Raw genomic sequence first — 20,967 nt, 5'->3', positions numbered from 1 at the left:
AAATACCTTCTTAACTCAATAAGGTTCTCCTCTAATAGCGAAGCTCACCATACCGTAAAATTGTAATTGAGGAACTGCAAGGCTGTTCCATAAGATGGACAAACAAAACACACAATGTTCATTCTTTTATTTGTAGCCTATATAACTCAAGACTCATGGCAGTAATAAATAATTTCACAATCTTATAACAATCTCAATGAATTTCAATAATTCATGGTAATCACTTATTGTTTGATGCCAATAAGTGTGTTTGTATGAAATCCTGCTCTCTAAATGATAGACAGCCTTCCCTTTTATAAACTAACTTTGTACAGCATTCTTCAAAACGTTGGATAGCAATTCTCTGCTTTCCCATTATTTGCAAGCTTTATTTAAAAAAAGAAATTATTTAAAGAAAATAATCCTTAATGCCGTTTCCATTAACTGGCCAGCTTTGACCAAAGTGCTTCAATCACTATAAAGCAATATTGATGATTTTAAAAAAAAGAACACGCTGGCCACATTTTGACCTTTCATTGTAATAAACCTCTGGAAAAGATGAGGTCAGAGGAACAAGATCCTTGGCAGTAGTCTCAAAGTAGCGTAACTTCGGTCCTTGCTCTAAGGGATTTAATTCTCAGTGAAGCCAAGTTTATGCTGTGTTTGAATCAACCCCCAAAACATTTTTCATGTGTAACCTTCCTTGAGGAGAAGCTCCATCTTAAAAATGAAGTCACGTTATTCAGACAAATTGTGCATTTGCATGCAGACTTTTAAGTGGAGGATTGAGACTGTAGGATCCTTCTGTAATGATTTGTGTCTGGATTGGCACAATTTGAACCTCGAATGTGGAATGCTTGATAAATATTTGCCTTTTAGCTTGGGCGACCAGCGAAAAGAGTTCAGCGTCTCCCCAAAGGACACTCTTTTGACAGGCACACTTTGCGGAAAGTTCAGGGACCGTCCGAACCTGTGACAATTTGGTGACAGAGGGGTCGCTCTTGCTTCCAGGCCTCTGTGTGACACCCATGGACGATTACCTGTTAATCCTTCAGAGTATTAATGTAGGCACAGAGCTTGAGAGCAGGGCCCAGTTTGAGGTTCATGGCGCTGACCAAGTGGTCCTCTGTGAGTAGCAGCAAAGCCTGCCCATCTATTTCCTGCAAGCGGAACTCCCGGGCTATGTCCTGGCACTCTGGGAAGAGGGGGAGAAAGAGGGCACAGTTAATTTTCATGTCTTTTTGGTTGTATCCGCTGCCCTACATTTTCTGTAGGGAACGTTTTTAGACCAAAGTAAGCCTTTTCCCTTCACTCAGCACCCTATACATTTCCTGTGAAACCGTTACAATTGATGTATGAGATTTTCTGCTGTCCTATACATTATTTTCTTTGCAAAGAGAATTGTATCAGCTTTTTGCACCACTGAGCCCAATTTATCTTCCCACCATCGACTGTACATGCTATTTTTGCTTTTAGGGAGGGCAAGTGCACACCTATGCCATCTACTGGTTAATTAATTTCTCTTTTTTCACTTTTTGATTATGCATTAAAAATAGTTAACCACTTAACCCCAATTGACAGGAGTCTGTACATGCACACCCCCCCCCCCCTTATTTTATTGTTTTACCTCTATACCTTATCTCTTCTCCAAAAAAGCCAATCTACAAGCATCGCTTTGCGAAAATCACCTAATTTCACTGAATGGTCACATAATTTGATTTTGGGCGGGTCATAAAAGTTGTATATCTTTTACTGAAAGAATGTCTAATATAAGGTTCATATACAGAATATACAGTACATTATATGAGCAACATAATAATTTGTGCTGTAGCAACTTGTAATGTCCATTAGATCCAATTCATTGCGAACCCTAGCAAAAGACAACGGGCGATCTGATAACTTTCCCTCCCCATAACATGCAGGTAATTAAAGCTCATTTCACTTTGTCACTCGCCTCAAAATGGCTCACTTTTGGCAAGTGACAGCACCGACAAATGACTTATTTCTTTCATACTATACCTGGCAGGGAATTGATGTAGGAGAACACTTGTTCCACACTCCACTGGGATGGACTGCTGATGTCTCCATCCTCTGTGTCAGAAGCACTGAGTGTCTCTATCATCTCCTGATCCTGATGCTGATGCTGATGCTGATGCTGATGCTGATGCGTCTCGCTCTTCTCCTCCAAACTCTCCTTCTCTCGCTCCCTCTCTGCCTGCCTCCGAAGCCTGGTGATCATGGGAGCGGGGGGCTCACGTTCATCTTCCGCTTCTTCCTCCTGCCCATCCCTCAGTGAGCGTCTGTGTGGATCCTCAGGGCCATATGAACCATGGGCCTATCAAACACAAATACATGTTTGTTACTGGGGTGTGGGTTTATTTTAAAGTCAATTTGGGATGGGAGGTCAGTGACAGAATTAAGGCAGAGGTGCACAAACCATTCCAGCAGTGACCAAGACGTACTGATCCTTGCTAGTAGAATTTATACACAATAATGAATTGACAATTTTGATAACAGCCATGTTTTTAATAACTAAAAGCTAAAGAAAAGGAATAAAGGATGAATCATTCATACACTCAAAAAAGACAAAGAGATCTTTTGTCATTTAACATTTTGGCCAAAAAACATGGTATTTTTCAGGCAAGCTAATGTATTGTGAATGGAGGGGTATAGGGAGAAGGTTAGTTGGGTTAACAACACCTAGTGACCCATGACACATCACCTCTGTAGGCCAAACTTTGCGTTGTATCAGCTGAGTGGGACTATCAGACCTGACCTGTCTCAGGAAGTGTTCTCTGGAAGCTCCGTTGACTCTTCCTGGGGGTCGGCCTCTTCTGCCCATGGGCCTGTGGCCCCAGCGAGCTGCCCTGTCTGCCCGCAACATGCTGATACGCCGGGTACAGCTCACGTTGAACCTAAACGGAGACAGCAAGAAGAAGGGAGAAAATCAAAACCATGGATTTGTAATTAATGCACGGTTGCGTGGTTCTGTTGTTCATAACATTGTTCTCTCTCTAAGCCAAAATCATTGTGTGTTCTAACAATGTAACACCATCCTGTATGACGACAATCATTCTTAGATCCCAAAAGCCGCTTGGTGTTCCCTTTCTGATGTTCCTTTGTATTACTTAATGAGATCATTTAGGTGGGCATTGGCCACTGGGATATTTGCTGATAGTCTACATATGGACTCAAATCTCTGTAGACTTTGATTTCTGCACAGAGGAAACCTGGCAGTGATTATACACTTAAGACTTTGTCTTATGACACAAATGGAGCGCGATGGGATCCAGATGTCAGATGACGTGTCCCAGCCACTATAAGCATTGGAGCCATTACGGTTTATTGTCTGCAATGGCGAAGAGAAATAAACATGAGAGTGTGTGCTCTTTCACTGCTGCAATTAAGTTTCTAATTACTGTAGCTGGATTTAACCACTAAAGCCCTATTTAGATATACTTAATCATATGATGGATAGTGAAAAGAGCTACAAGCTCACAATCCATCGCGACACATTGTGATCTGCTATTTTGACATTTTGGGGAATTTATGACATGCCCAGAATAGTGATGCCAGGTTGAAAGTGTTTAAGCAGGTTGGGGTAATTAGCACTACCCATCAGAAACCAAATATTGGTATTTTGACGATTTTCCTACTCTTCCAGTTCATTTGGCAGTGAAACAATTTGATGATTGGTTCTATTCTATTCAAAAATACACTGATTGTGGGGGGAAAGTAATGGTGGGTGAACTTTTACAATGAGTCGGCAAGAAACTGTAGTGCATGGTTACTTTGTGAACAGTAAAATCCTCTGTTCATGAAATTCTCAGTGTTAAATTAACACTGATAATTCTCTCTGTGTTTTCCTTACTCGTCACAGATGTTGCATGAATAACATGTTCTTACCTTCATTTGTTCTTACCTTCTCACACAAGTCATGGAGCAGAAGCGTTTGGAACGCAAGAATGTGTGAACATAGCCTCTCTTCCCACAGAATTCACACTGTAGCACGTCTGTCACAGTCTGCCTCGGCTCTGTCATATAAGGGGATAAACTGTTACATATACCGGTACATGCACATACACCATGCACGGATTGCACGCACGTACACACACACACGCGCGCGCACACACACGCACACACACACACACACACACACACACACACACACACACACACACACACACACACACACACACACACACACACACACACACACACTACTCACCATCTACTACAGAAAGGGTATCATTTTCCATCTCTGAGTCTGATGACTCTGTCTGCTCAGCATCCAACGGGCTGTCGTCAGGCTCTGCATCCCCATTGGTCCGTCTCTCCTGGGAATCAGGAAGCATGGCCTGTTGGTCTGCCTGAAGAGAGGAGGGCCCCACCTAAATCACAGGGTATATGTATAGTTGGATCTTTTCATTTTATTTATAATTTCCTTTTGCCAGAAGTCGGAAGTAAACTGGGTGCTTACACTTTTCACAAGGTTTTTTATCTTGAGGGTATAGGTCACTACTTGTTGGATTGCTCTTAAACATTATACTTAAATGGGAAATGGGTTTATTCTAAATTGCTGTTTGACAATCTGCCCAGTGACAGGGTGAGGTGGTCTTGCGCTCAACCTATAAAAGCAGCATGTACTCCTCACTGAGCTCTCATACTTCCAAGACCCCCTCTCTGCCCTGCCCAGCCCCCCCTCTACCTTTGGCAAGAATTAATAAGCCAGTGGAGCTTAACCCCATATCCTTTCTGTAGCAGAGGGCCCTTGATGGCCCAACTAGCCCCCCCACCCTCCCCCCATCCAGCGGACATACCGGGAACGGCTCCAGCCCCTCTCGGATGATGAAGCCCTCTATGAGGTGCGTGAGGATGTGGGGTCTAAGTACGCTGTCGGGACTCGCTGGGAGGCTGGCTGTGGCTGAGGGGGACTGGCTGAGGCCTCTTACCACGGTAGGCAGGAGGGGTGGAGGAGGAAGAGGAGGAGGAGGAGGGGGGGTAGTGCTGCTGTTGTTGTTGTTGTTGTTGCTGCTGCTGCTGACGTGGGGGGGCTCCTCCGCTTCTGGGGACGGGATCACCGGGTGAGCGGACTGGGCACAGGACACAGCCATCACAGCTGCACAGTTAGGAGACAGAGAGAGGGCTAGCCAGTGATGTGTAGGGGCAGCATGGTACAGGCCAGGGACGTGCTGGCCATTGGGAAAAGCGGGACAACTCCCGAACGGCCGGGAATGATCATTCCCGACCGGTCCAAGTCGGCCATTAGGAAAAAATTAAAAATAAAATGTCGGCCTTCGTTCCATTTTGGGGGCTGGGCGGCCAACAAAGTAAATCATCCATGTCGGGCAGAAACCTTGTATCTCCAAGTTTCAAATTTGTACAAGTAAAGCCCTGCTTCATCAGACCGTCGCACAAAAGTAGTGAAAACAGCAGATCTACAAGCACTCAACGCCTCGCGGTGCGAGGCGGTGTGTGCTTGTAGATCGGCTGTTTTCACTAGTTTAAATCATTTTAAAAATGATAAATACAAAACAAACGGTTTAGGACATACAAGGTTTCCACCCAACAGTGACAAAATATAACTCATGTAATTGGCCCACTGGCTTGTCACTTGTCATGTTCTGAAATGGCAAATCTTTGAGTAGCAGCAGCGCTATATAGCGCACAATGAGGGCCTCTCCAACTCTTTTTCCCGGGCTGAATCAGGGGCCCAGCATGTCCCTGGTACAGGCAGAGTTATGTGCATACTGTATGTGTGTAGATATTTAGAAACAAAGGACACTGATGTTTAGGGTAAACATTCGATTCTGTTCTGTTTTGTTCTGCTCAACGCCACTTGTCTTATCAGTATGTAGACTCACAAATCGGTTTCTAAACACTTTGCTCAATAGAGGGTGTAGGCACTATCTTGCCTTACCCTTACGCCTAAATGTTTTTGGCATTTTTTACTATTTTGGAGGGGAAAAAACAAAATAGAGAAAATAGCTGATCTCATCGACACATTGTGAGCTCTGCTTTTTTCTCTTTTTTTCGAAATAGTAAAAAGGGTCTAAAAGATTTAGGCTAGGCATACGGTAAGGGGTAAGGTGGAATGCAAGATAGGGCCCCGGCAACAATCTCCAAGCTTTCATTGCTAAAACTGGGTGGAAACAAGTAAGCTGTGTTTACCAGTAGGCCTGTACTGATATATATCAGTATATTCCCTAAAAAAAGAAAAACATTTAAATTGTCAGCATAGGAAGAGCTAGATTTGACTAATAAGCACGCAAAAATAGGCATTTGGGGATGATCAAATATGTATTTGGGAAAAACAGAATATCCACAATATCCATCTGCAGGCTGGTAGACCGTCTAATGTAACTTTAATTGATGTTCTCTCTCTCTCTCTCTCTCTCTCTCTCTCTCTCTCTCTCTCTCTCTCTCTCTCCCCCTCACTCTCTATGCACCACAGTGTACTGACAGGATAACTCACTTCTTGTTAGATAGCACTCCATCTACATGCAACATATGTCAAATATGTTCTGGAAAATGTTGAACAATTTTCACCACGGTTCCAAGCAGCCTTGCTGTCACACACACACACACACACTCTCTTTCTCTCTCTCACTATATAACCCATGCTCGCTCACCCAGTAAACAGAGACATGCTTGCTCTCTCACAATATCCGATGCTATCTCAATCATTAGTCTTGACCCATTCTCTCGAGACAGAGTCATGATAGCTTACGCTTCTCAAAGGAAGAGGGACAGACCAAGTGGGCGTTCCCCTTTCTTTGACGATGGCTTACCAGATTGGTCTTGACCCAACCTCAACTTTTTTAGATTTTATTTTGGCGGCTTTTTTTCCCTTTATTATTGATAGGACATTAGGCTGACAGGAAATGTATACAGTAAAAGGCCATCAAGTTACATTGTAGCCCATCATCATTGTTTTTGTTTAATGAAAAACTGTTTGTTCATAGAACTCTTATAAGTACAGTAAACACTGTAATCATGATGCTACCGGTATAGAACGCTCTGTATTCACTTACAAGCCATGATAAAGATGCAGGCATTTTGACTAGATAAGGGTCATCCTTATCTAGTCAAAATGAAATAGCTGGCCCTTCATATTGAGGCGGTTGTTTCCTTTCCAAATCAGTGGGCGTAGGTTTATCAGCAGCTGTTCTTGCTACTGTTCTAGCAACTACCTTTCTCCGGTAGGCGGATATCTCTGATCGTCTGGCCACGTGAGACTAATCAGTATGTGGGTTAGAACTGTGCTAGTGAACTGGAACAGATTTAACATGTACTGTACCTGTGCCATTCTCTTTAGGAGACATGTTGGGTGGTGTGGGTGTCCTGTCTCTGTGTGGATTCGGAAGATTCTCCTCTTTTTTCTGATCTGGGCTCAATCCATTGGCTTTGCAAATTTGTGTAGGCTGAAATACAAAAATAACACAAAAGTCATAGTTCAGTCAGCACAAGGTATGTTCTCATTGAGGTGCCAGTAGCTAGGTTTCAGTACAGGAAAGAAATATATCGTCTCTGTCGGGCAGAAACCTCGTATCTCCAAGTTTCAAATTTCTATGTTTTTTTCACAAGGTAAAGCCCTGCTTCATCATACAAGGCCGTCGCACAAAGGTAGTGAAAACAGCAGATCTACAAGCACACAACGCCTTACGGTGCGAGGTGTGTGTGCTTGTAGATCGGCTGTTTTCACTCCCTATACGTGGCTGTGTGGGTCTGTCTGTCTGTCTGTCTGTCTGTCTGTCTGTGTGTATGTAGCCTGAACTTCCTAAACTTCGGCACACTACTAGTCCCACAGTTTTGCCACCACACACTCGCGCCATATGTCAAATCGACCGGCTTACTCGGGAATCGTGGGCTAGTAACTTGCTAAGAGAAAGGTTCAATAGTTTAATTGATATTAATTTATTAGTGAATTAATTTTCCCCATTGACTTATAATGGGAATCACAAAAACTCACATTGAATTATTTTTCCCTCACAAACCATTGGGGCTACAGTTTCAAAACTTGGAGAGGAGGTTCATAATGCAGGCAAGGATTAACTGAAAAATAATTACATCATTCGGCCTCATGGTGGCGCTATAACAGCTCACTTTACGTTTTGGCTTATAACTCTTGAAAAATTATTTTTTCCCTGGATTCCTTGGGTCATGACGCATCTCCCCATATAGGCCACGCCCATTTGCGCCATGATAGATTTTCCGCCATCTTGAATTTTCTCCAAAACACACTTTTTGCTCCTTTTCCTACATATTTTCTTCAAATGTCACAAAAATCGGTACACATGATCCACACACACACACACACACACACACACACACACACACACACACACACACACACACACACACACACACACACACAGCTCCACTTCACACGGGTGTGATTTTTTAAATGATAAATGCAAAACGAATGGTTTTGGACATACAAGGTTTCCACCCGACAACGACGATATATTTAGATTTTCCTAGACCTTGAGAAACAAAGCTAAAAATCACACCCGTGTGAAGTGGAGCTGTGTGTGTGTGTGTGTGTGTGTGTGTGTGTGTGTGTGTGTGTGTGTGTGTGTGTGTGTGTGGATCATGTGTACCGATTTTTGTGACATTTGAAGAAAATATGTAGGAAAAGGAGCAAAAAGTGTGTTTTGGAGAAAATTCAAGATGGCGGAAAATCTATCATGGCGCAAATGGGCGTGGCCTATATGGGGAGATGCGTCATGACCCAAGGAATCCAGGGAAAACATATTTTTAATTTTCCGACCTACGGTTCAAGAGTTACAGGCCAAAACGTAAAGTGGGGTGTTATGGCGCCACCATGCGGCCAAATGACACAATTATTTTTTATTTAATCCTTGAAATCATTATGAACCTCCTCTCCAAGTCTTGAAACTCTAGCCCCTATGGTTTGCGAGAGACAAATAATTGAATGTGAGTTTTTGCGATTCCCATTATAAGTCAATGGGGAAAATTAATTCACTAATAAATTAATATCAATTAAACTATTGAACCTTTCTCTTAGCAAGTTACTAGCCCACGATTCCCGAGTAAGCCGGTCGATTTGACATATGGCGCGAGTGTGTGGTGGCAAAACTGTGGGACTAGTAGCGTGCCGAAGTTTAGGAAGTTCAGGCTACATACAGACACACAGACAGACACACAGACAGACAGACAGACCCACACAGCCACGTATAGGGAGCCTGTGCTTCACACAGCTCCAAAAATAAGAAACACGGAAATGACATATTTCATGGCATCCCTCCCTATACCAGGTCCACTCACCACTGGAGCTGCGGCGCGTTTGACTGGATGCACCTTTAGGTCTACAGCCACTGTCTGTGGAGGTGAGAGGTGCTGGTAGGGCATTTGGACCAGTGCCTCCGCCACGGGCAGCTCTTCTTCTGTCACCAGCACATGGCCTGCCAGGGCCTGGATGGAACGCAGGGACAGCCTTTGGAGCGAGGTGGGAGGGTTCTGGGGGAACCTGGGGAGAACCAGAGGAGGAGGAGGGGGTGGCCGCTGGCTCTGCACCTGGAAGGTAGTGCTCCTTCGCTGGGGGGCAGCCACCAGGGGAGGGGGTTGCGGCTGGATGGCGGTGGCGGCTAAAGTTGAGGTCTGCGTTGATGACGCATGCACGCTGATGGTGACACAGGAAGAAGACGGGGCTGAGAGGTCGCCGTGCTGTGATTGCATGGCATTTGTCAGCCGCTGGACTGACAGCGGAAGAGGGTTAGTGTCTGGTGTTACTCTGAGGGCGATGGGCTGGAGTTGTCTGTGGCTGGGAGAGACTCCTGTGGTTTGATGTATGATTAACTGATGGTGTGCTCCACGATGGCCCGATGAACAGAGCGGCTGCTGCCTGACGAGAGTGTGGGACTGGACCGGGGTGTAGGTTGCTGGAATGGTAAACCAAAGAACTGTGTGAGGTTAAGTGTTTTTTTTCATGTACATGTATCTATCTGTCTGGGCTTAGTCCCATTGAGACGCATGAGGGAGACCGATGCATTCACGTGTCAGATCAGCTTAATCGCTCTGGATTAAGAGCATCTGCTAAATGCCTAAATTGTAAATTGTAATTGTTAAATTCAGAACATTAGCGTTCAGGATCAGGATTAGCAGTATTGGATATATATAGAGGGTGTCTTTTAGTACAAGCCTCTACAATTTATTTTGTGATAATATGTGGAGGTAAAATCCGTAAAACTCTCCAGTCACATACCTGGTGCTACAAGCTGAGATCCTGAGGTGAGACGAGCTCCATCTGCCAGTCTGACCTCTGTTCCGGTGTCTGGTGAGGCCTCAGGCTGCTGGCTGGCCTTAAGAGGGCAGATGGACATCTTGGGTAGAGCGGCAGGCTGCGCCAGGGCTTGGGACTGGGTTGAGGGCTTTAGAAGGACACCTTGGGCTGTGGCAAGAGCCCCAGGGAGATGAGCCCGCACAGACAGGCTCTGCACCTGAGAACATATAATCAGGAGGGTGGACAGGAGACAGAATGTTCCTGTGACCAAAAGTTGACAGGTTTCCTACCCACCCACCCAACAAGTATACAATGATGAGTTAATTGGCCTCCACTGTCGTGCATAATTTTCCATAACTGCATGGCTCGTTGTTAATTATCCCTTATGTAATGACTACCCTCATCCCATAGATCCTTATACCTGAGAGGAAGGCGTCAGAGAGTGGCAGCAAGTGACAGCAGGGAGGTCTGTCTGAACTGCAGCCACTGGGGCAGCAGGAGTCAAAATCAGCTGAAGGAAGGGATCAGAGGGAGCACAGGGAGTAGGGCAGTTAGTTAAAAGTTAGGAAAGTAGCATGTTAGCTGAAATGATGGTGGGAAAGATATGCAGGTTCGGCAGTCTTTCGAAGGTGAGACGTTTTTAAAAGCCTTTTTTTTTTAACTCACCTGTACAATTAAAAATAATAATCTTGCAGTTATATATGTCATATCAAATTGCCTCTCCATTATGCAAATGAAAAAATAAATCCTTTTTTTAAACCGGTCTTCTGCAGACGTGCAAAAGTACGGTCTAATGACTACAACTGGACAACTGAATTCCCCCCTTGGGATAATAAAGGTATCTATCTATATCTATCTATCTACAATGCAAGGTAAGTATTTTAAGACCACGGTACCATCTGAGTTCGGAGGTACATCTGAGCTTGACTACAGTTGGCTGGTCCGTTTCCTAGGAGCATGGCCTGCTGGGATATGGTGCCCCCAGCAGTGGTGGAGCTGGAGGTCTGGGTACGGCCAATCAGCTGGGCTGTCACTGGAGAGGCTGGAAGGGTGATCTGGAGCAGAGACAGAGAGGAGCGGCCAGGTCAGATTGAAGTACACTATGCTCCTAGACTTGTGGCTCTTTGTGGATTGTAATCATTTAAGACCTATATCGTTGTACGAGAAATAGGCCTAGCAAAAATAGCTAAAGTGAACTGTTGTGAGGTTCTGCGACTTTCGCTATTTTTACATTTTTAAAGGAAGGAACTTGAAAAAAGTAAAACTTTTGAAATATTTTGCCATTTTCCCCACAATATAATATGATTAATGTGGTTAAAATGTTTCAACTTTTTATTTATTAAGGAAAGACATTATTGCCTGCAAAAAGACAAAACTACCTGCTGAACGTTAGAACAGACAGTGGAAAAATCTATCACATTATTATTATGTTCTTAAATCCATTGTATGCATGGTTGCAGTTTGCAACTAGACTGCACTTTATCGAGATGCCAACTTGCCTCTTGTGCACTCATGGCCATGTATGGCCTACTTTTGCGCCAGCAGAGCATGCAAGTACTGCGATCAGTGCTGTTTGTATGTACTGTATGTGGGTGGGCAAGTTGGCACTGTCGAGGTGCCAACTTGCGCTTTGTTATTTATATCAGGTTGATGGTGACCTCATTAAGAATGCTGCTCCCTCATTGGCTAAAGGTTTGGACTCTCTAATTGGCTACCGGCGTAAACACAGACTCACAACACAGATACAGAAACACGGAACGCAGTACTTGCGCGCTCTGCTAGTGCAAATAATGAAAGAATGATTCTATTCTGCTAATAATGCTTCTTGAATTGACTACACCTTCCTCAATTCAAGAATGAAAGAGACATGCTGAATAAACACTGAATACACTGAATACACTGTATACTGGCTACTTACTGAATTTTGAGATACACTGGCGGACTGAGACAAACTTCCACTGGATGAACTAGGCAAGGAGGGTGACTGTCTCCGGCCAATGATTGAAGCCTGAGAAGTATTGAGAAGATTATGATAACACTGTGATGTGTTTTTTGTTTTTTTCATTTCAACTCATACTCATCTTAACACAAGCTGTCTGTCTCTTTGCTCACTGTCTATTTGAATAATGGCGGTTTATTCATAATTATGCCCATTTGTTCATGTTTTGGACGGACACACACATGAAACACCTGTGTTGGTCCTCAACATGGCCATTTAGGACTACAAATGCAACCCATGAATAGATACTGTGCCGCTACTGGACACTATCTGACATGCTTGATTGATTGAATATTTTATAGACGGGTTTCTGGTCCACGTCACGTTTGATTCGGTACCAAAATTAGCCAATGAAACCAGGCTTAACCAGCGCTCCCCAAAACAACAGGTTTGGGGATTGGACGGACTGATTACATGACTCAGTCACCTGTGCATTTAGTCTCAATGTTTGTAAACAAGAAACCCGTCTATAAGGCGCCGTACAGACATCTGCGTCACGCATCATCATCTTATCGTCTGAGAATGGCCACTGGGGGCGCCGTACTAATGCATTCTCAATGCAAGGTTGTTTGGTGTTTTGTCGTTGCCGTGTCTCTTCAAGAGCGTACAGGCTGCGGTTGAGCTAGAGACACGGCAACGACAAAAAAACAAACAACCTTCCATTGACAATGCATTAGTACGGCGCCCCCAGTGGCCATTCTCAGTCGATAAGATGATGATGCGTGACGCACATGTGTGAGCGCGGCCTTAGAACAGCACAAGTACAGAAATGGATATTGTATATTTGACAATGATTGGTGGTGTTGCGTTGAATGTGATGTCTTTTAACCTGCTCTATCTAAAGTAAAGTCTAATCTGTACCTTAACTGCTGAGCTGCCTTTAGCGACTGAATTTTAATAAAGGCCTTATCTTATCTTATCTTACACGCACGTGCACACCCACACGCACGTGCACACGCACGCGCACACACACACACACACACACACACACACACACACACACACACACACACACACACACACACACACACACACACACACACACACACACACACACACACACACTCACTCACTCACTCACTCACTCACTCACACAAACCTGCATGCAAACAAACCCACACCTGTTGTATGGTGGCCTGCAGGCTCTGCAGATGGGGTGTGCGCTGGTGCTGTTGCAGAGCTGCTGTCTGCAGCATGAGGTGCTGCTGCTGAGCTGCATACATCTGATGGAGGTACTGGGCTGCCATGGTCTGAGGTCTCTGGATGGCCTGCTGGATCACCTGCAAACAGTGATTCACAAACCATTTGGCCGTTGAGACCCAGAAAATACATTTGGTGTCTCCCTCCCTCCCTGGGACCCAAACTTACACTGACCGCCACTGACCTAAAGCAGCGATTCTCAACGTTTTACATGTCAAAGGCCACCCACTTGGATATACATTAGGCCAGTGATTCCCAAACCTTTTCATGTCAAGGACCCCCAAATTACTGGCAATATTATTTTGTGCCAGGGTCCCCCATACAAGATTTGTGTTGTTCAAATGTTTCAAAAATATTCACACCTTTCCACATTAAAGGGCAATGAGTTAAAGATGGGGTGCCATGATTTTCCCCTCTATAAAACATGATTATCTACTATTATGATTATACTAGGAGGAAGAAGTTTTCCAAAAAAGTGTACAGAAAGAGTTAAAATTATGTTTTTATGTGGCCACACCCACCAGTTTATTGGTATGCGTGGTTGTCATGGTGGGTGGTGACCCAGCTGAAGTTAGCCACACCCACGTGTGTTGGGTGAATGGTAATTAGGGGAGGGGTTGATTCTATGATGTAATAAGTAACTGTGTTTTTGGATCGGCACGTTTGACCCACAAGATGGCAGCATCAAGCTAAAAACCCAAATAAAAAGAGAATGCATAATTGCTCATAACAACCATACCAGGGGGTCTAATGAAGTACCGTACTTACTGTCAACCTCCTAGACACATGAAAACCAGAAAAAGTACAAAACTATGGCACAGCCTCTTTAAAGTACACTGATCTTTATGCTATATTAGCATATTTTGCAGGGGACTCCCTGGAATCTCCTCAAGGGCCTCCACATTGAGAACCAGTGACAACACATGATTCTGAAAAGGCTTTTAGACATACATTACTAAACCATTGGAGATTGGACATTAACCTAATGTGATGCCTCAGACACCTATAACAACAGTCAAACACCAGTAGTGCCATCAGATACCATTTGTCAGACTGCTCGTCCATTTTCAGATACACAGCAAAATCGTGTCCATTTATAAATGTTTTGCTTTTTAGCCCCTTTTCTCCCCAATGTAGCCGTTATGCCAATTAATTCCTCCCCACACACATGTTGTCACTGCTGTTTGTACCCTGGCTCACCTGCCAGAGAGGACCCCAAGTGGGGGGGAGCCAGGGAGGACATAGAGCTTCCGCCTTGCTCCTCCTGCCCAGCCCTGCTTGCTGACAGGTGTTAACTTAGGAGTAGCCTACGTGTGAGTGTCCATTTAACTCAGATGGATGTGTAAGGATAAATTAACAGACTGTTCCCTGGACTGCTTGTCTGCCAGTTGGGTCACAGTGCCAACTGGAACCGAAACTGACTGATGCCATGTAGAAGAACCGTATGTTTGCGCCTTCTAAACAGTTCCCTCTACACGTGCAGACATTTGTCAAGAATAGCAGATCTACAAGGTAAATGTATTTCTGCAACTGTTCTCCTATTAAGATTTAAGTGGGTGCCTTAAAGAATCGTCAAAATGGTCCATTGGTGCTATTTGAGATTCCTCAAAGAACTTTGAAGGTTCTTTAGAACCACATGAGGAACATGAAGAACCATATATATATTTTTTAGGTGATGGTTCCATATAGCCTATCACTGTCGGGCAGAAACCTTGTATCTCCAAATTTTTAATTTGTATGTTTTTGCACAAAGCTAGTGAAAATAGCAGATCTACAAGCACACAACGCCTCGCGCTGTGAGGCGTTGTGTGCTTGTAGATCGTCTATTTTCACTGGTTTAAATCATTTTTAAAATGATAAATACAAAACGAACGGTTTTGGACATACAAGGTTTCCACCCGACAACGACAATATTATTGTTCTGCATGTGTGCAGCAGAGTTCACAACATAATCTCCACCTATCCGCCCGGCGGAAGTATAAGGTGGGTTGTTTACCTGTACTGCCTGCCTGTCGGATGGGACGAGGCTCAGAGATGTAGAATGTGCAGGGGTGTAGGTAGGGGTGCTGGACCTGACTGTTGCCATGGCGATGGCAGCTGATGAGGCAGTGGTGGTGGTGGTGGTGGAGGTCCTGATGGTCTCTGGCTCCTCACCAGGGCTTTTCCTGTCCATCTCCCAGCTCTCACAAAATCAGTAATGGGAAAACTGGAAGTCAAATATGAAAAGGACTTTACTTTGGTTGAAAAGATGCCAATTGGGTCCACAATATTCCTTTAGGTTTTGCCAACAATTTATCTGCATGGTATAATATAGCTAAGGAAGAGAGAGAGAGAGAGAGAGAGAGAGAGAGAGAGAGAGAGAGAGAGAGAGAGAGAGAGAGAGAGGGGAGGGGGGGTTACACAGAGAGACAGAGAGAGAGATTTGTTGTATAACTCAAGAAGGTCTGTGTAACAAAACGTTAAAAATATATTTATGAACATAAATGATGTTACAAAAGTCGTTCGAATTATGATTGAGCAACAGGCATTCCCAGATATAGGCCTACGCGCCGCTATAACATCTGTCTCTCATCATGAGGAAGGTCCGTGGGTGTAAATCTTTTTTATTTGACCTATCCTATCCATACTGGAAAAAGACAGAGAAGAAAAGAAAGAAAATCCAGAGAGGCGCATCTCACGGTGGCCTACATATAGCCTAAAAATCTGAATAAATTACAAATTATTTAAATTAGCCTCTATATGGGCTACAAGCGCATTTCAGTAAACTTTACCGTAGCTCATTTAAATGCTGCCTAACACATTATCAACGGAGAAGATTTTTTAAAGCTTTCTAGTCCCAATAGAAAAGCAGAGGTTAGTTAGCCTAATAATTATCTATATGAACTATCGGAAAAAAAAAAAAAAAAAAAAAAAAAAAAGGCTAATGGTTATGGTCGGATAGGTTAAATGCACATTTTATATAACGAACGAATAGGCCCGTTCATTCGTTTCTGATAGCTTAACTTTTAACTTGAGACGAACCCTGTTATTGATCCTTTCAACCTTTAAATCCACGTGAGTCGTGATTCTTTCCGATGATCCGATATAAATGCAGCCAATATCATGTTTTCTTTACATTTTGTTTTTCTTTGATAGGAACATGCACGCTTTATAGACTGTTAACAATGTAAATTATTACACGCTATTTCAAACATACCAATTAGGCTATTTTGGGGGATGATAAAATGGCCATTGGTTCCCAAACTTTTTAATCTCAAGACCCGAAAGAGAAGAAATTACACAAACATCTGGCACGGGACCCAAACTAGTGAAAACAGCTGAACTACTAGCTCACAACTTGTCACTAGCCTAGGCCTACTTCTTAAAAATGTGTTTTCTAATTCATGGAATTTCGAGATTTTTCTTTGATTGAAATTATTGCAAAAATCTGTGAATTTATAGTTTTTAATTCATTATTATTATTATTATTAATTTCCTTTTTGGGGAATGTTTTTTGAAAATGTTTTGAAATAATGCTAATTAACAAAATGTAGGAAAGCAAATAACAATAAAGATGTGTCTGTCGCGACCCACAAATGGATCCCGAGCCAGTGTTTGGGAAACAGAGCCCGAGCCGTTTTAAGGCTTCAAACTCAAAGCACAAGTTACATGTTAAATTAACAGGCATATGCAGCAGATTTACCAAAATTAGAGACGGAATTGTTTTGTGTGTCCAATTCTCAAAGTAACAAAGAATGACAACGAAAAAAATCAATGAAACTGGCTTGATTTGGTGAAAAATACCTGGCTTCAATAGCCCATCGCAATCGCACTGCTCACGTGTCTGACTATACGGGTCTTCCAATAACAACAGAGATCGCCTGCTATACTGCTCAGTTAAATTGATCTTTCAATGCGTTGTGCTATAATAAAACTGTAGGCTATAGCCTCTCTAGCCACGATCAAAAATATAGCCTACAACATAAAAAATAGCTTGCACGTAAGGTTTAAAAAAAAGAAAATCAATGCAGAAGACAATTTCTTTATAGACAAAATATTTGTCGTTTACGAGGCTCACAGCTAGGAATATTGATTATGTCCCCCCCCCCCTGCATTAGGGGGCTATTTCCAATTTAAAACGCGATAGGCTATATCCCCGCGATAGGCTATAGCCCGATTGCCCATAAAATTAGTCACATAGCTTAATTTCATTGTTCGTAATTTAGATCAGATAGACATAAACGGCGAATGCATTCAATAGCCTATCCAAACGGTGGGTAGCCTATCAGTTTCTTTCCGTCTGTCTCGCTGTAGACATCATCGCGACATGCATGCACGATCATTCACCTCTTGTCGGCGTTATACCTGCCTGGAACTGATAGACAACATGACCCATGGATGGACTGGTCGTACCCCGGCACACTACTGTCACAGTCACTAGTAATGCGTCAGTGTAGAGTCGACTACCGTCTAAAATGGAGATATAAAAAACAGACGGTAGGCTACAGAGTATGGAATAAAAAAGCTCTTCACAGCAGCACCGCTTGGAGTGTGGGAGGACCTTCCACACACAGGCGTAGAGGGATTTGATTAAATCCATTCATTCATCCATCTTTATAAGGCTGAACAGACACATTTTTAAATAAAAGGCAGGCAGGGTGCTCATCCTATCTTTTGGGATATTTCACAAAGGAGAGACATTAGATGTAGGTTACCCCGTCCCCCAAAAGTTTAGTTTAGTGTGATTTGGTTACAAATGATAATTACAGGTTAATAACAAATAAATCTAACTAGGAATGATAGGCCCGCATGATAAGTGAAAAGAATATCAATGATAATAATAATAGCCTAATGATATAATAGAACCACCATATATCATGTAAATGTGCCTGCTGGCATTTAAGGAAAATATAGGCTATATTATAGCCTAATTGTGCTATTTGTCTTTAAAGGCAAATACACAAGAGAGACAGTGTATTTCATGAGGTGTGGGTGAACTCTCAGTTGAACTCTGCCACCACCACCGTCATGAATATGATACCAGGTAACAATGATAGCTAATAATAGGCATATTAACTTATGTCGCTAGTGCTCAATAGCTGCCAGCGATTCTTCTTACTGCTGGGAAAAAAATCTAATAAATCAATAAAAAAAACTCAAATGAATAATTAAAACATGTTATAAAACAAAATAATGATGTCCAGAAAGTGTCATGAATGAACTCACACACGAACTCACACATGAACTCACACATGCACAGGCAATGCTTAACAACGCTCAACAGCACCATCCAGCGTCAGGTCCGGGAAGGACACTTCTCAGTTTCTGCATAGCCTACCGCAGTGGTTCCCAAACTTTTTCATGTCAAGGAAAGAAAGGACCCCCAAATTGACACGTATTAGTCCGCGGACCCCCATTTAAAAAATATGCCAGGGACACCCATAAGAGAAGATCTGTATTGCTCTAGAAGTTATTCTGAACCATTATAATTTCAATGACCCCCAGTCAGACCAGTTTGACATGCATTAGGCTACGGGCCCCATTGTATGTCTGAGACCTCGTAAGAGCTTGCAAAATCAATGTTAATTTAACTCTTAGAGTTAAATTCCATTTGTACACTCTCTGAGTTACATACCCATAAGGGTCCATTTGGTTCCTAAATATCATTTAGCTGGGGTCTGGGGACCTCTTGGAACTCCCTAAAGGACCCGTGGGGGTCCCCGAACCCCACTTTGAGAACCAATGGCCTACTACAGTAACTGACTCAGGTGTCAAACATGACAAATCCCACCTCCTGTCTGACTTGGTACGATCGGAATGCTGGCAATGGAAATAAATAATCAATTTTTCGATTGCACGTTTATGATCGTGTGTGGGTTTTTTATACCTAAAAAAAGGGAATATATATATATATATATATTATACTTTTTTTTGTCTTTTTTTAAGGTGTAAACACACACACACACACACACACACACACACACACACACACACACACACACACATACACACTCACACACACACACGATTTCACGAAATAATCGATATATCCTCTAATAATAATAATAATAATAATCATAACCATAATCATAATACATGTTTTATGCGTGATTTATGCTCCGCCTACGACGGTGTCGCGTGCCAAAAACAATAGCAGATGAACAAGCCCACATAACGTCACGGATCTACTATTTTTTGACGCACGACACCGCCGTACGGCGCTGTATTTCACCCACCCCTCCAACATTCCTAGCAATGGACTGAGCCATCCCAGGCCTCTGCTGCAGCACTAGACTAGTAGTAGTGGAAGCAGGGAGTTGCTTGGCGGAACCTCTCAAGTTTTCCCCACTACTTTCCCCCCCTCAATGTTTATCTTAGTTCCCGCAAAGAAGGACCGCTGTTGAGGCTCCCTTGTTTCGGGACGTCTTTCGCCTCCGTCCCGAGTCGCACTGCGTTATCGCGGGGAGGGGGACAGATTAGAAAACACAGTGATTTAGCCAGGGCGTGGTGGTGGTGGTGTTGGTGGTGGTGCTGCGGTACTAACAACAACACTAAACTAAAGTAGAAAGCTTGCCAGTCAGAAGAAGCAGAAGGAAGGCATTCATCCTCCCTCCTCCTCCATCCTCCTCCAGCCAGTCCTCGGTGACTCGCGGCACAGCAGCGCCGACCCATGATGCCGACGCTGCGGGACAGCACCATGTCCCACCCCGGCGAGAACCCCCACCAGGTCCGGGTCAAAGCCTACTACAAAGGGTGAGCGAAAAAAAGCTATTAAACTTCAACAGTGTTTGTTATCCGTGCCCCGTTCTGTGAGACGCCTGGCTGGCTGTGGCTGGATGTTTGTTGAGTTATAGTGCTTTATTATTATAACCAGCAGGCTAACGTTAGCTAGCTACTAGCGGGCTAATCAGCCTTGCTAATGTGTTGGCTAGTAGCAAAGCTAGTTGAACTTGTCAAGGAAGACAGACAGGCGAGTCTAGACCCTAAGTTAAATGCTCGTTTATTTTGAACACAACACAAATGACATCATATTCACCTGGGAAAAGGTGTCTTGTGCAAAGAATACTAATTTTCTGGCCGAAAGGCGAGCGACACAAGTGTAAACGAGCTTCTTAGACAGTGGTTCTCAAACTAAATGTGAAGGTCTCCTCTTAACTTTGACAGTGTACAAATGGAACCAAAGGGTCCATTTGTACACTGTCAGAGTTAAAGACCTGTAAGGGTCAATTTAGACCCCCACAAAGGAACCTAGAGAGCCCCTGAAATCCACTTAGAGAACCACTGCTCTAAGAGACATCCACAGTCCACACAACATGTTGTAAAGTTTCCCTATGGTTGTCATTGTGAGCTTGCTGTTGTTAACCGGGTTGTGGAATGGTAACTTATGATCTCTAGTGAAGTTTCTGATCGGAGACATGTCAACATTCCTGCAAAGCTTTCTGATGTGGGAACTTGAAACTAAGCTAACAGGCTGCTAACACGCTGCTGTGCCTTGGCTCTAACGTTACCGTTAATGCTATCTTGTGGGTAGGGTAACATCAAGCTTGCTAATTAATCGAGTTGT

General features: G+C 43.5%; 2 protein-coding genes across 6 annotated transcripts in view; one reads left to right on the top strand and one right to left on the bottom strand.

Moving 5' to 3' along the window:
- Window positions 1-83: 83 nt before the first annotated feature.
- On the bottom strand, window positions 84-17,861 carry LOC308284644 (polyhomeotic homolog 3). 5 transcript variants are annotated; one of them, XM_080725330.1, is made up of 15 exons: window positions 17,773-17,861; window positions 15,421-15,630; window positions 13,346-13,504; window positions 12,144-12,233; window positions 11,122-11,280; window positions 10,647-10,736; window positions 10,208-10,442; window positions 9,271-9,884; window positions 7,280-7,403; window positions 4,932-5,098; window positions 4,208-4,370; window positions 3,902-4,013; window positions 2,756-2,894; window positions 1,999-2,314; window positions 84-1,174 (listed from the first exon to the last, which is right to left on the bottom strand). In XM_080725330.1, exons 2-15 carry the CDS (start codon window positions 15,595-15,597, stop codon window positions 1,023-1,025), a joined length of 2,697 nt encoding a protein of 898 aa, XP_080581456.1. In that variant the 5' UTR covers window positions 15,598-15,630; window positions 17,773-17,861; the 3' UTR covers window positions 84-1,022. The 5 variants fall into 5 exon arrangements, with proteins under 5 accessions (XP_080581456.1, XP_080581457.1, XP_080581458.1 ...); XM_080725331.1 differs by having other exon boundaries at window positions 17,769-17,819; XM_080725332.1 differs by lacking the exon at window positions 17,773-17,861 and adding an exon at window positions 17,751-17,772.
- Window positions 17,862-19,691: 1,830 nt separating this feature from the next.
- The window catches only part of prkci (protein kinase C, iota), a 44,916-nt gene continuing 43,640 nt past the window's right edge, over window positions 19,692-20,967 (top strand). The window contains exon 1 of the mRNA XM_080726679.1: window positions 19,692-20,156. Coding sequence (XP_080582805.1) covers window positions 20,074-20,156 — 83 coding nt within the window. The 5' untranslated portion in view covers window positions 19,692-20,073. The remainder of the gene's footprint in view (window positions 20,157-20,967) is intronic.

Source organism: Nannobrachium achirus, assembly GCF_963921795.1.
Source record: "Nannobrachium achirus genome assembly, chromosome: 5".
Lineage (NCBI taxonomy): Eukaryota > Metazoa > Chordata > Actinopteri > Myctophiformes > Myctophidae > Nannobrachium > Nannobrachium achirus.
This window is presented reverse-complemented; position numbering and strand designations above follow the sequence as displayed.

Excerpts from the sequence above, each read along its gene's own strand:
- LOC308284644 (XM_080725330.1), bottom strand. The coding sequence starts at position 15,597 with ATGGACAGGAAAAGCCCTGGTGAGGAGCCAGAGACCATCAGGACCTCC. Across the intron at positions 7,404-9,270 it reads AACGCGCCGCAGCTCCAGTG|CCTACACAAATTTGCAAAGC; the intron begins GTGAGTGGACCT and ends TTTGTATTTCAG. Across the intron at positions 5,099-7,279 it reads TCCTAAAGAGAATGGCACAG|CTGTGATGGCTGTGTCCTGT; the intron begins GTACAGTACATG and ends CTAACTGTGCAG.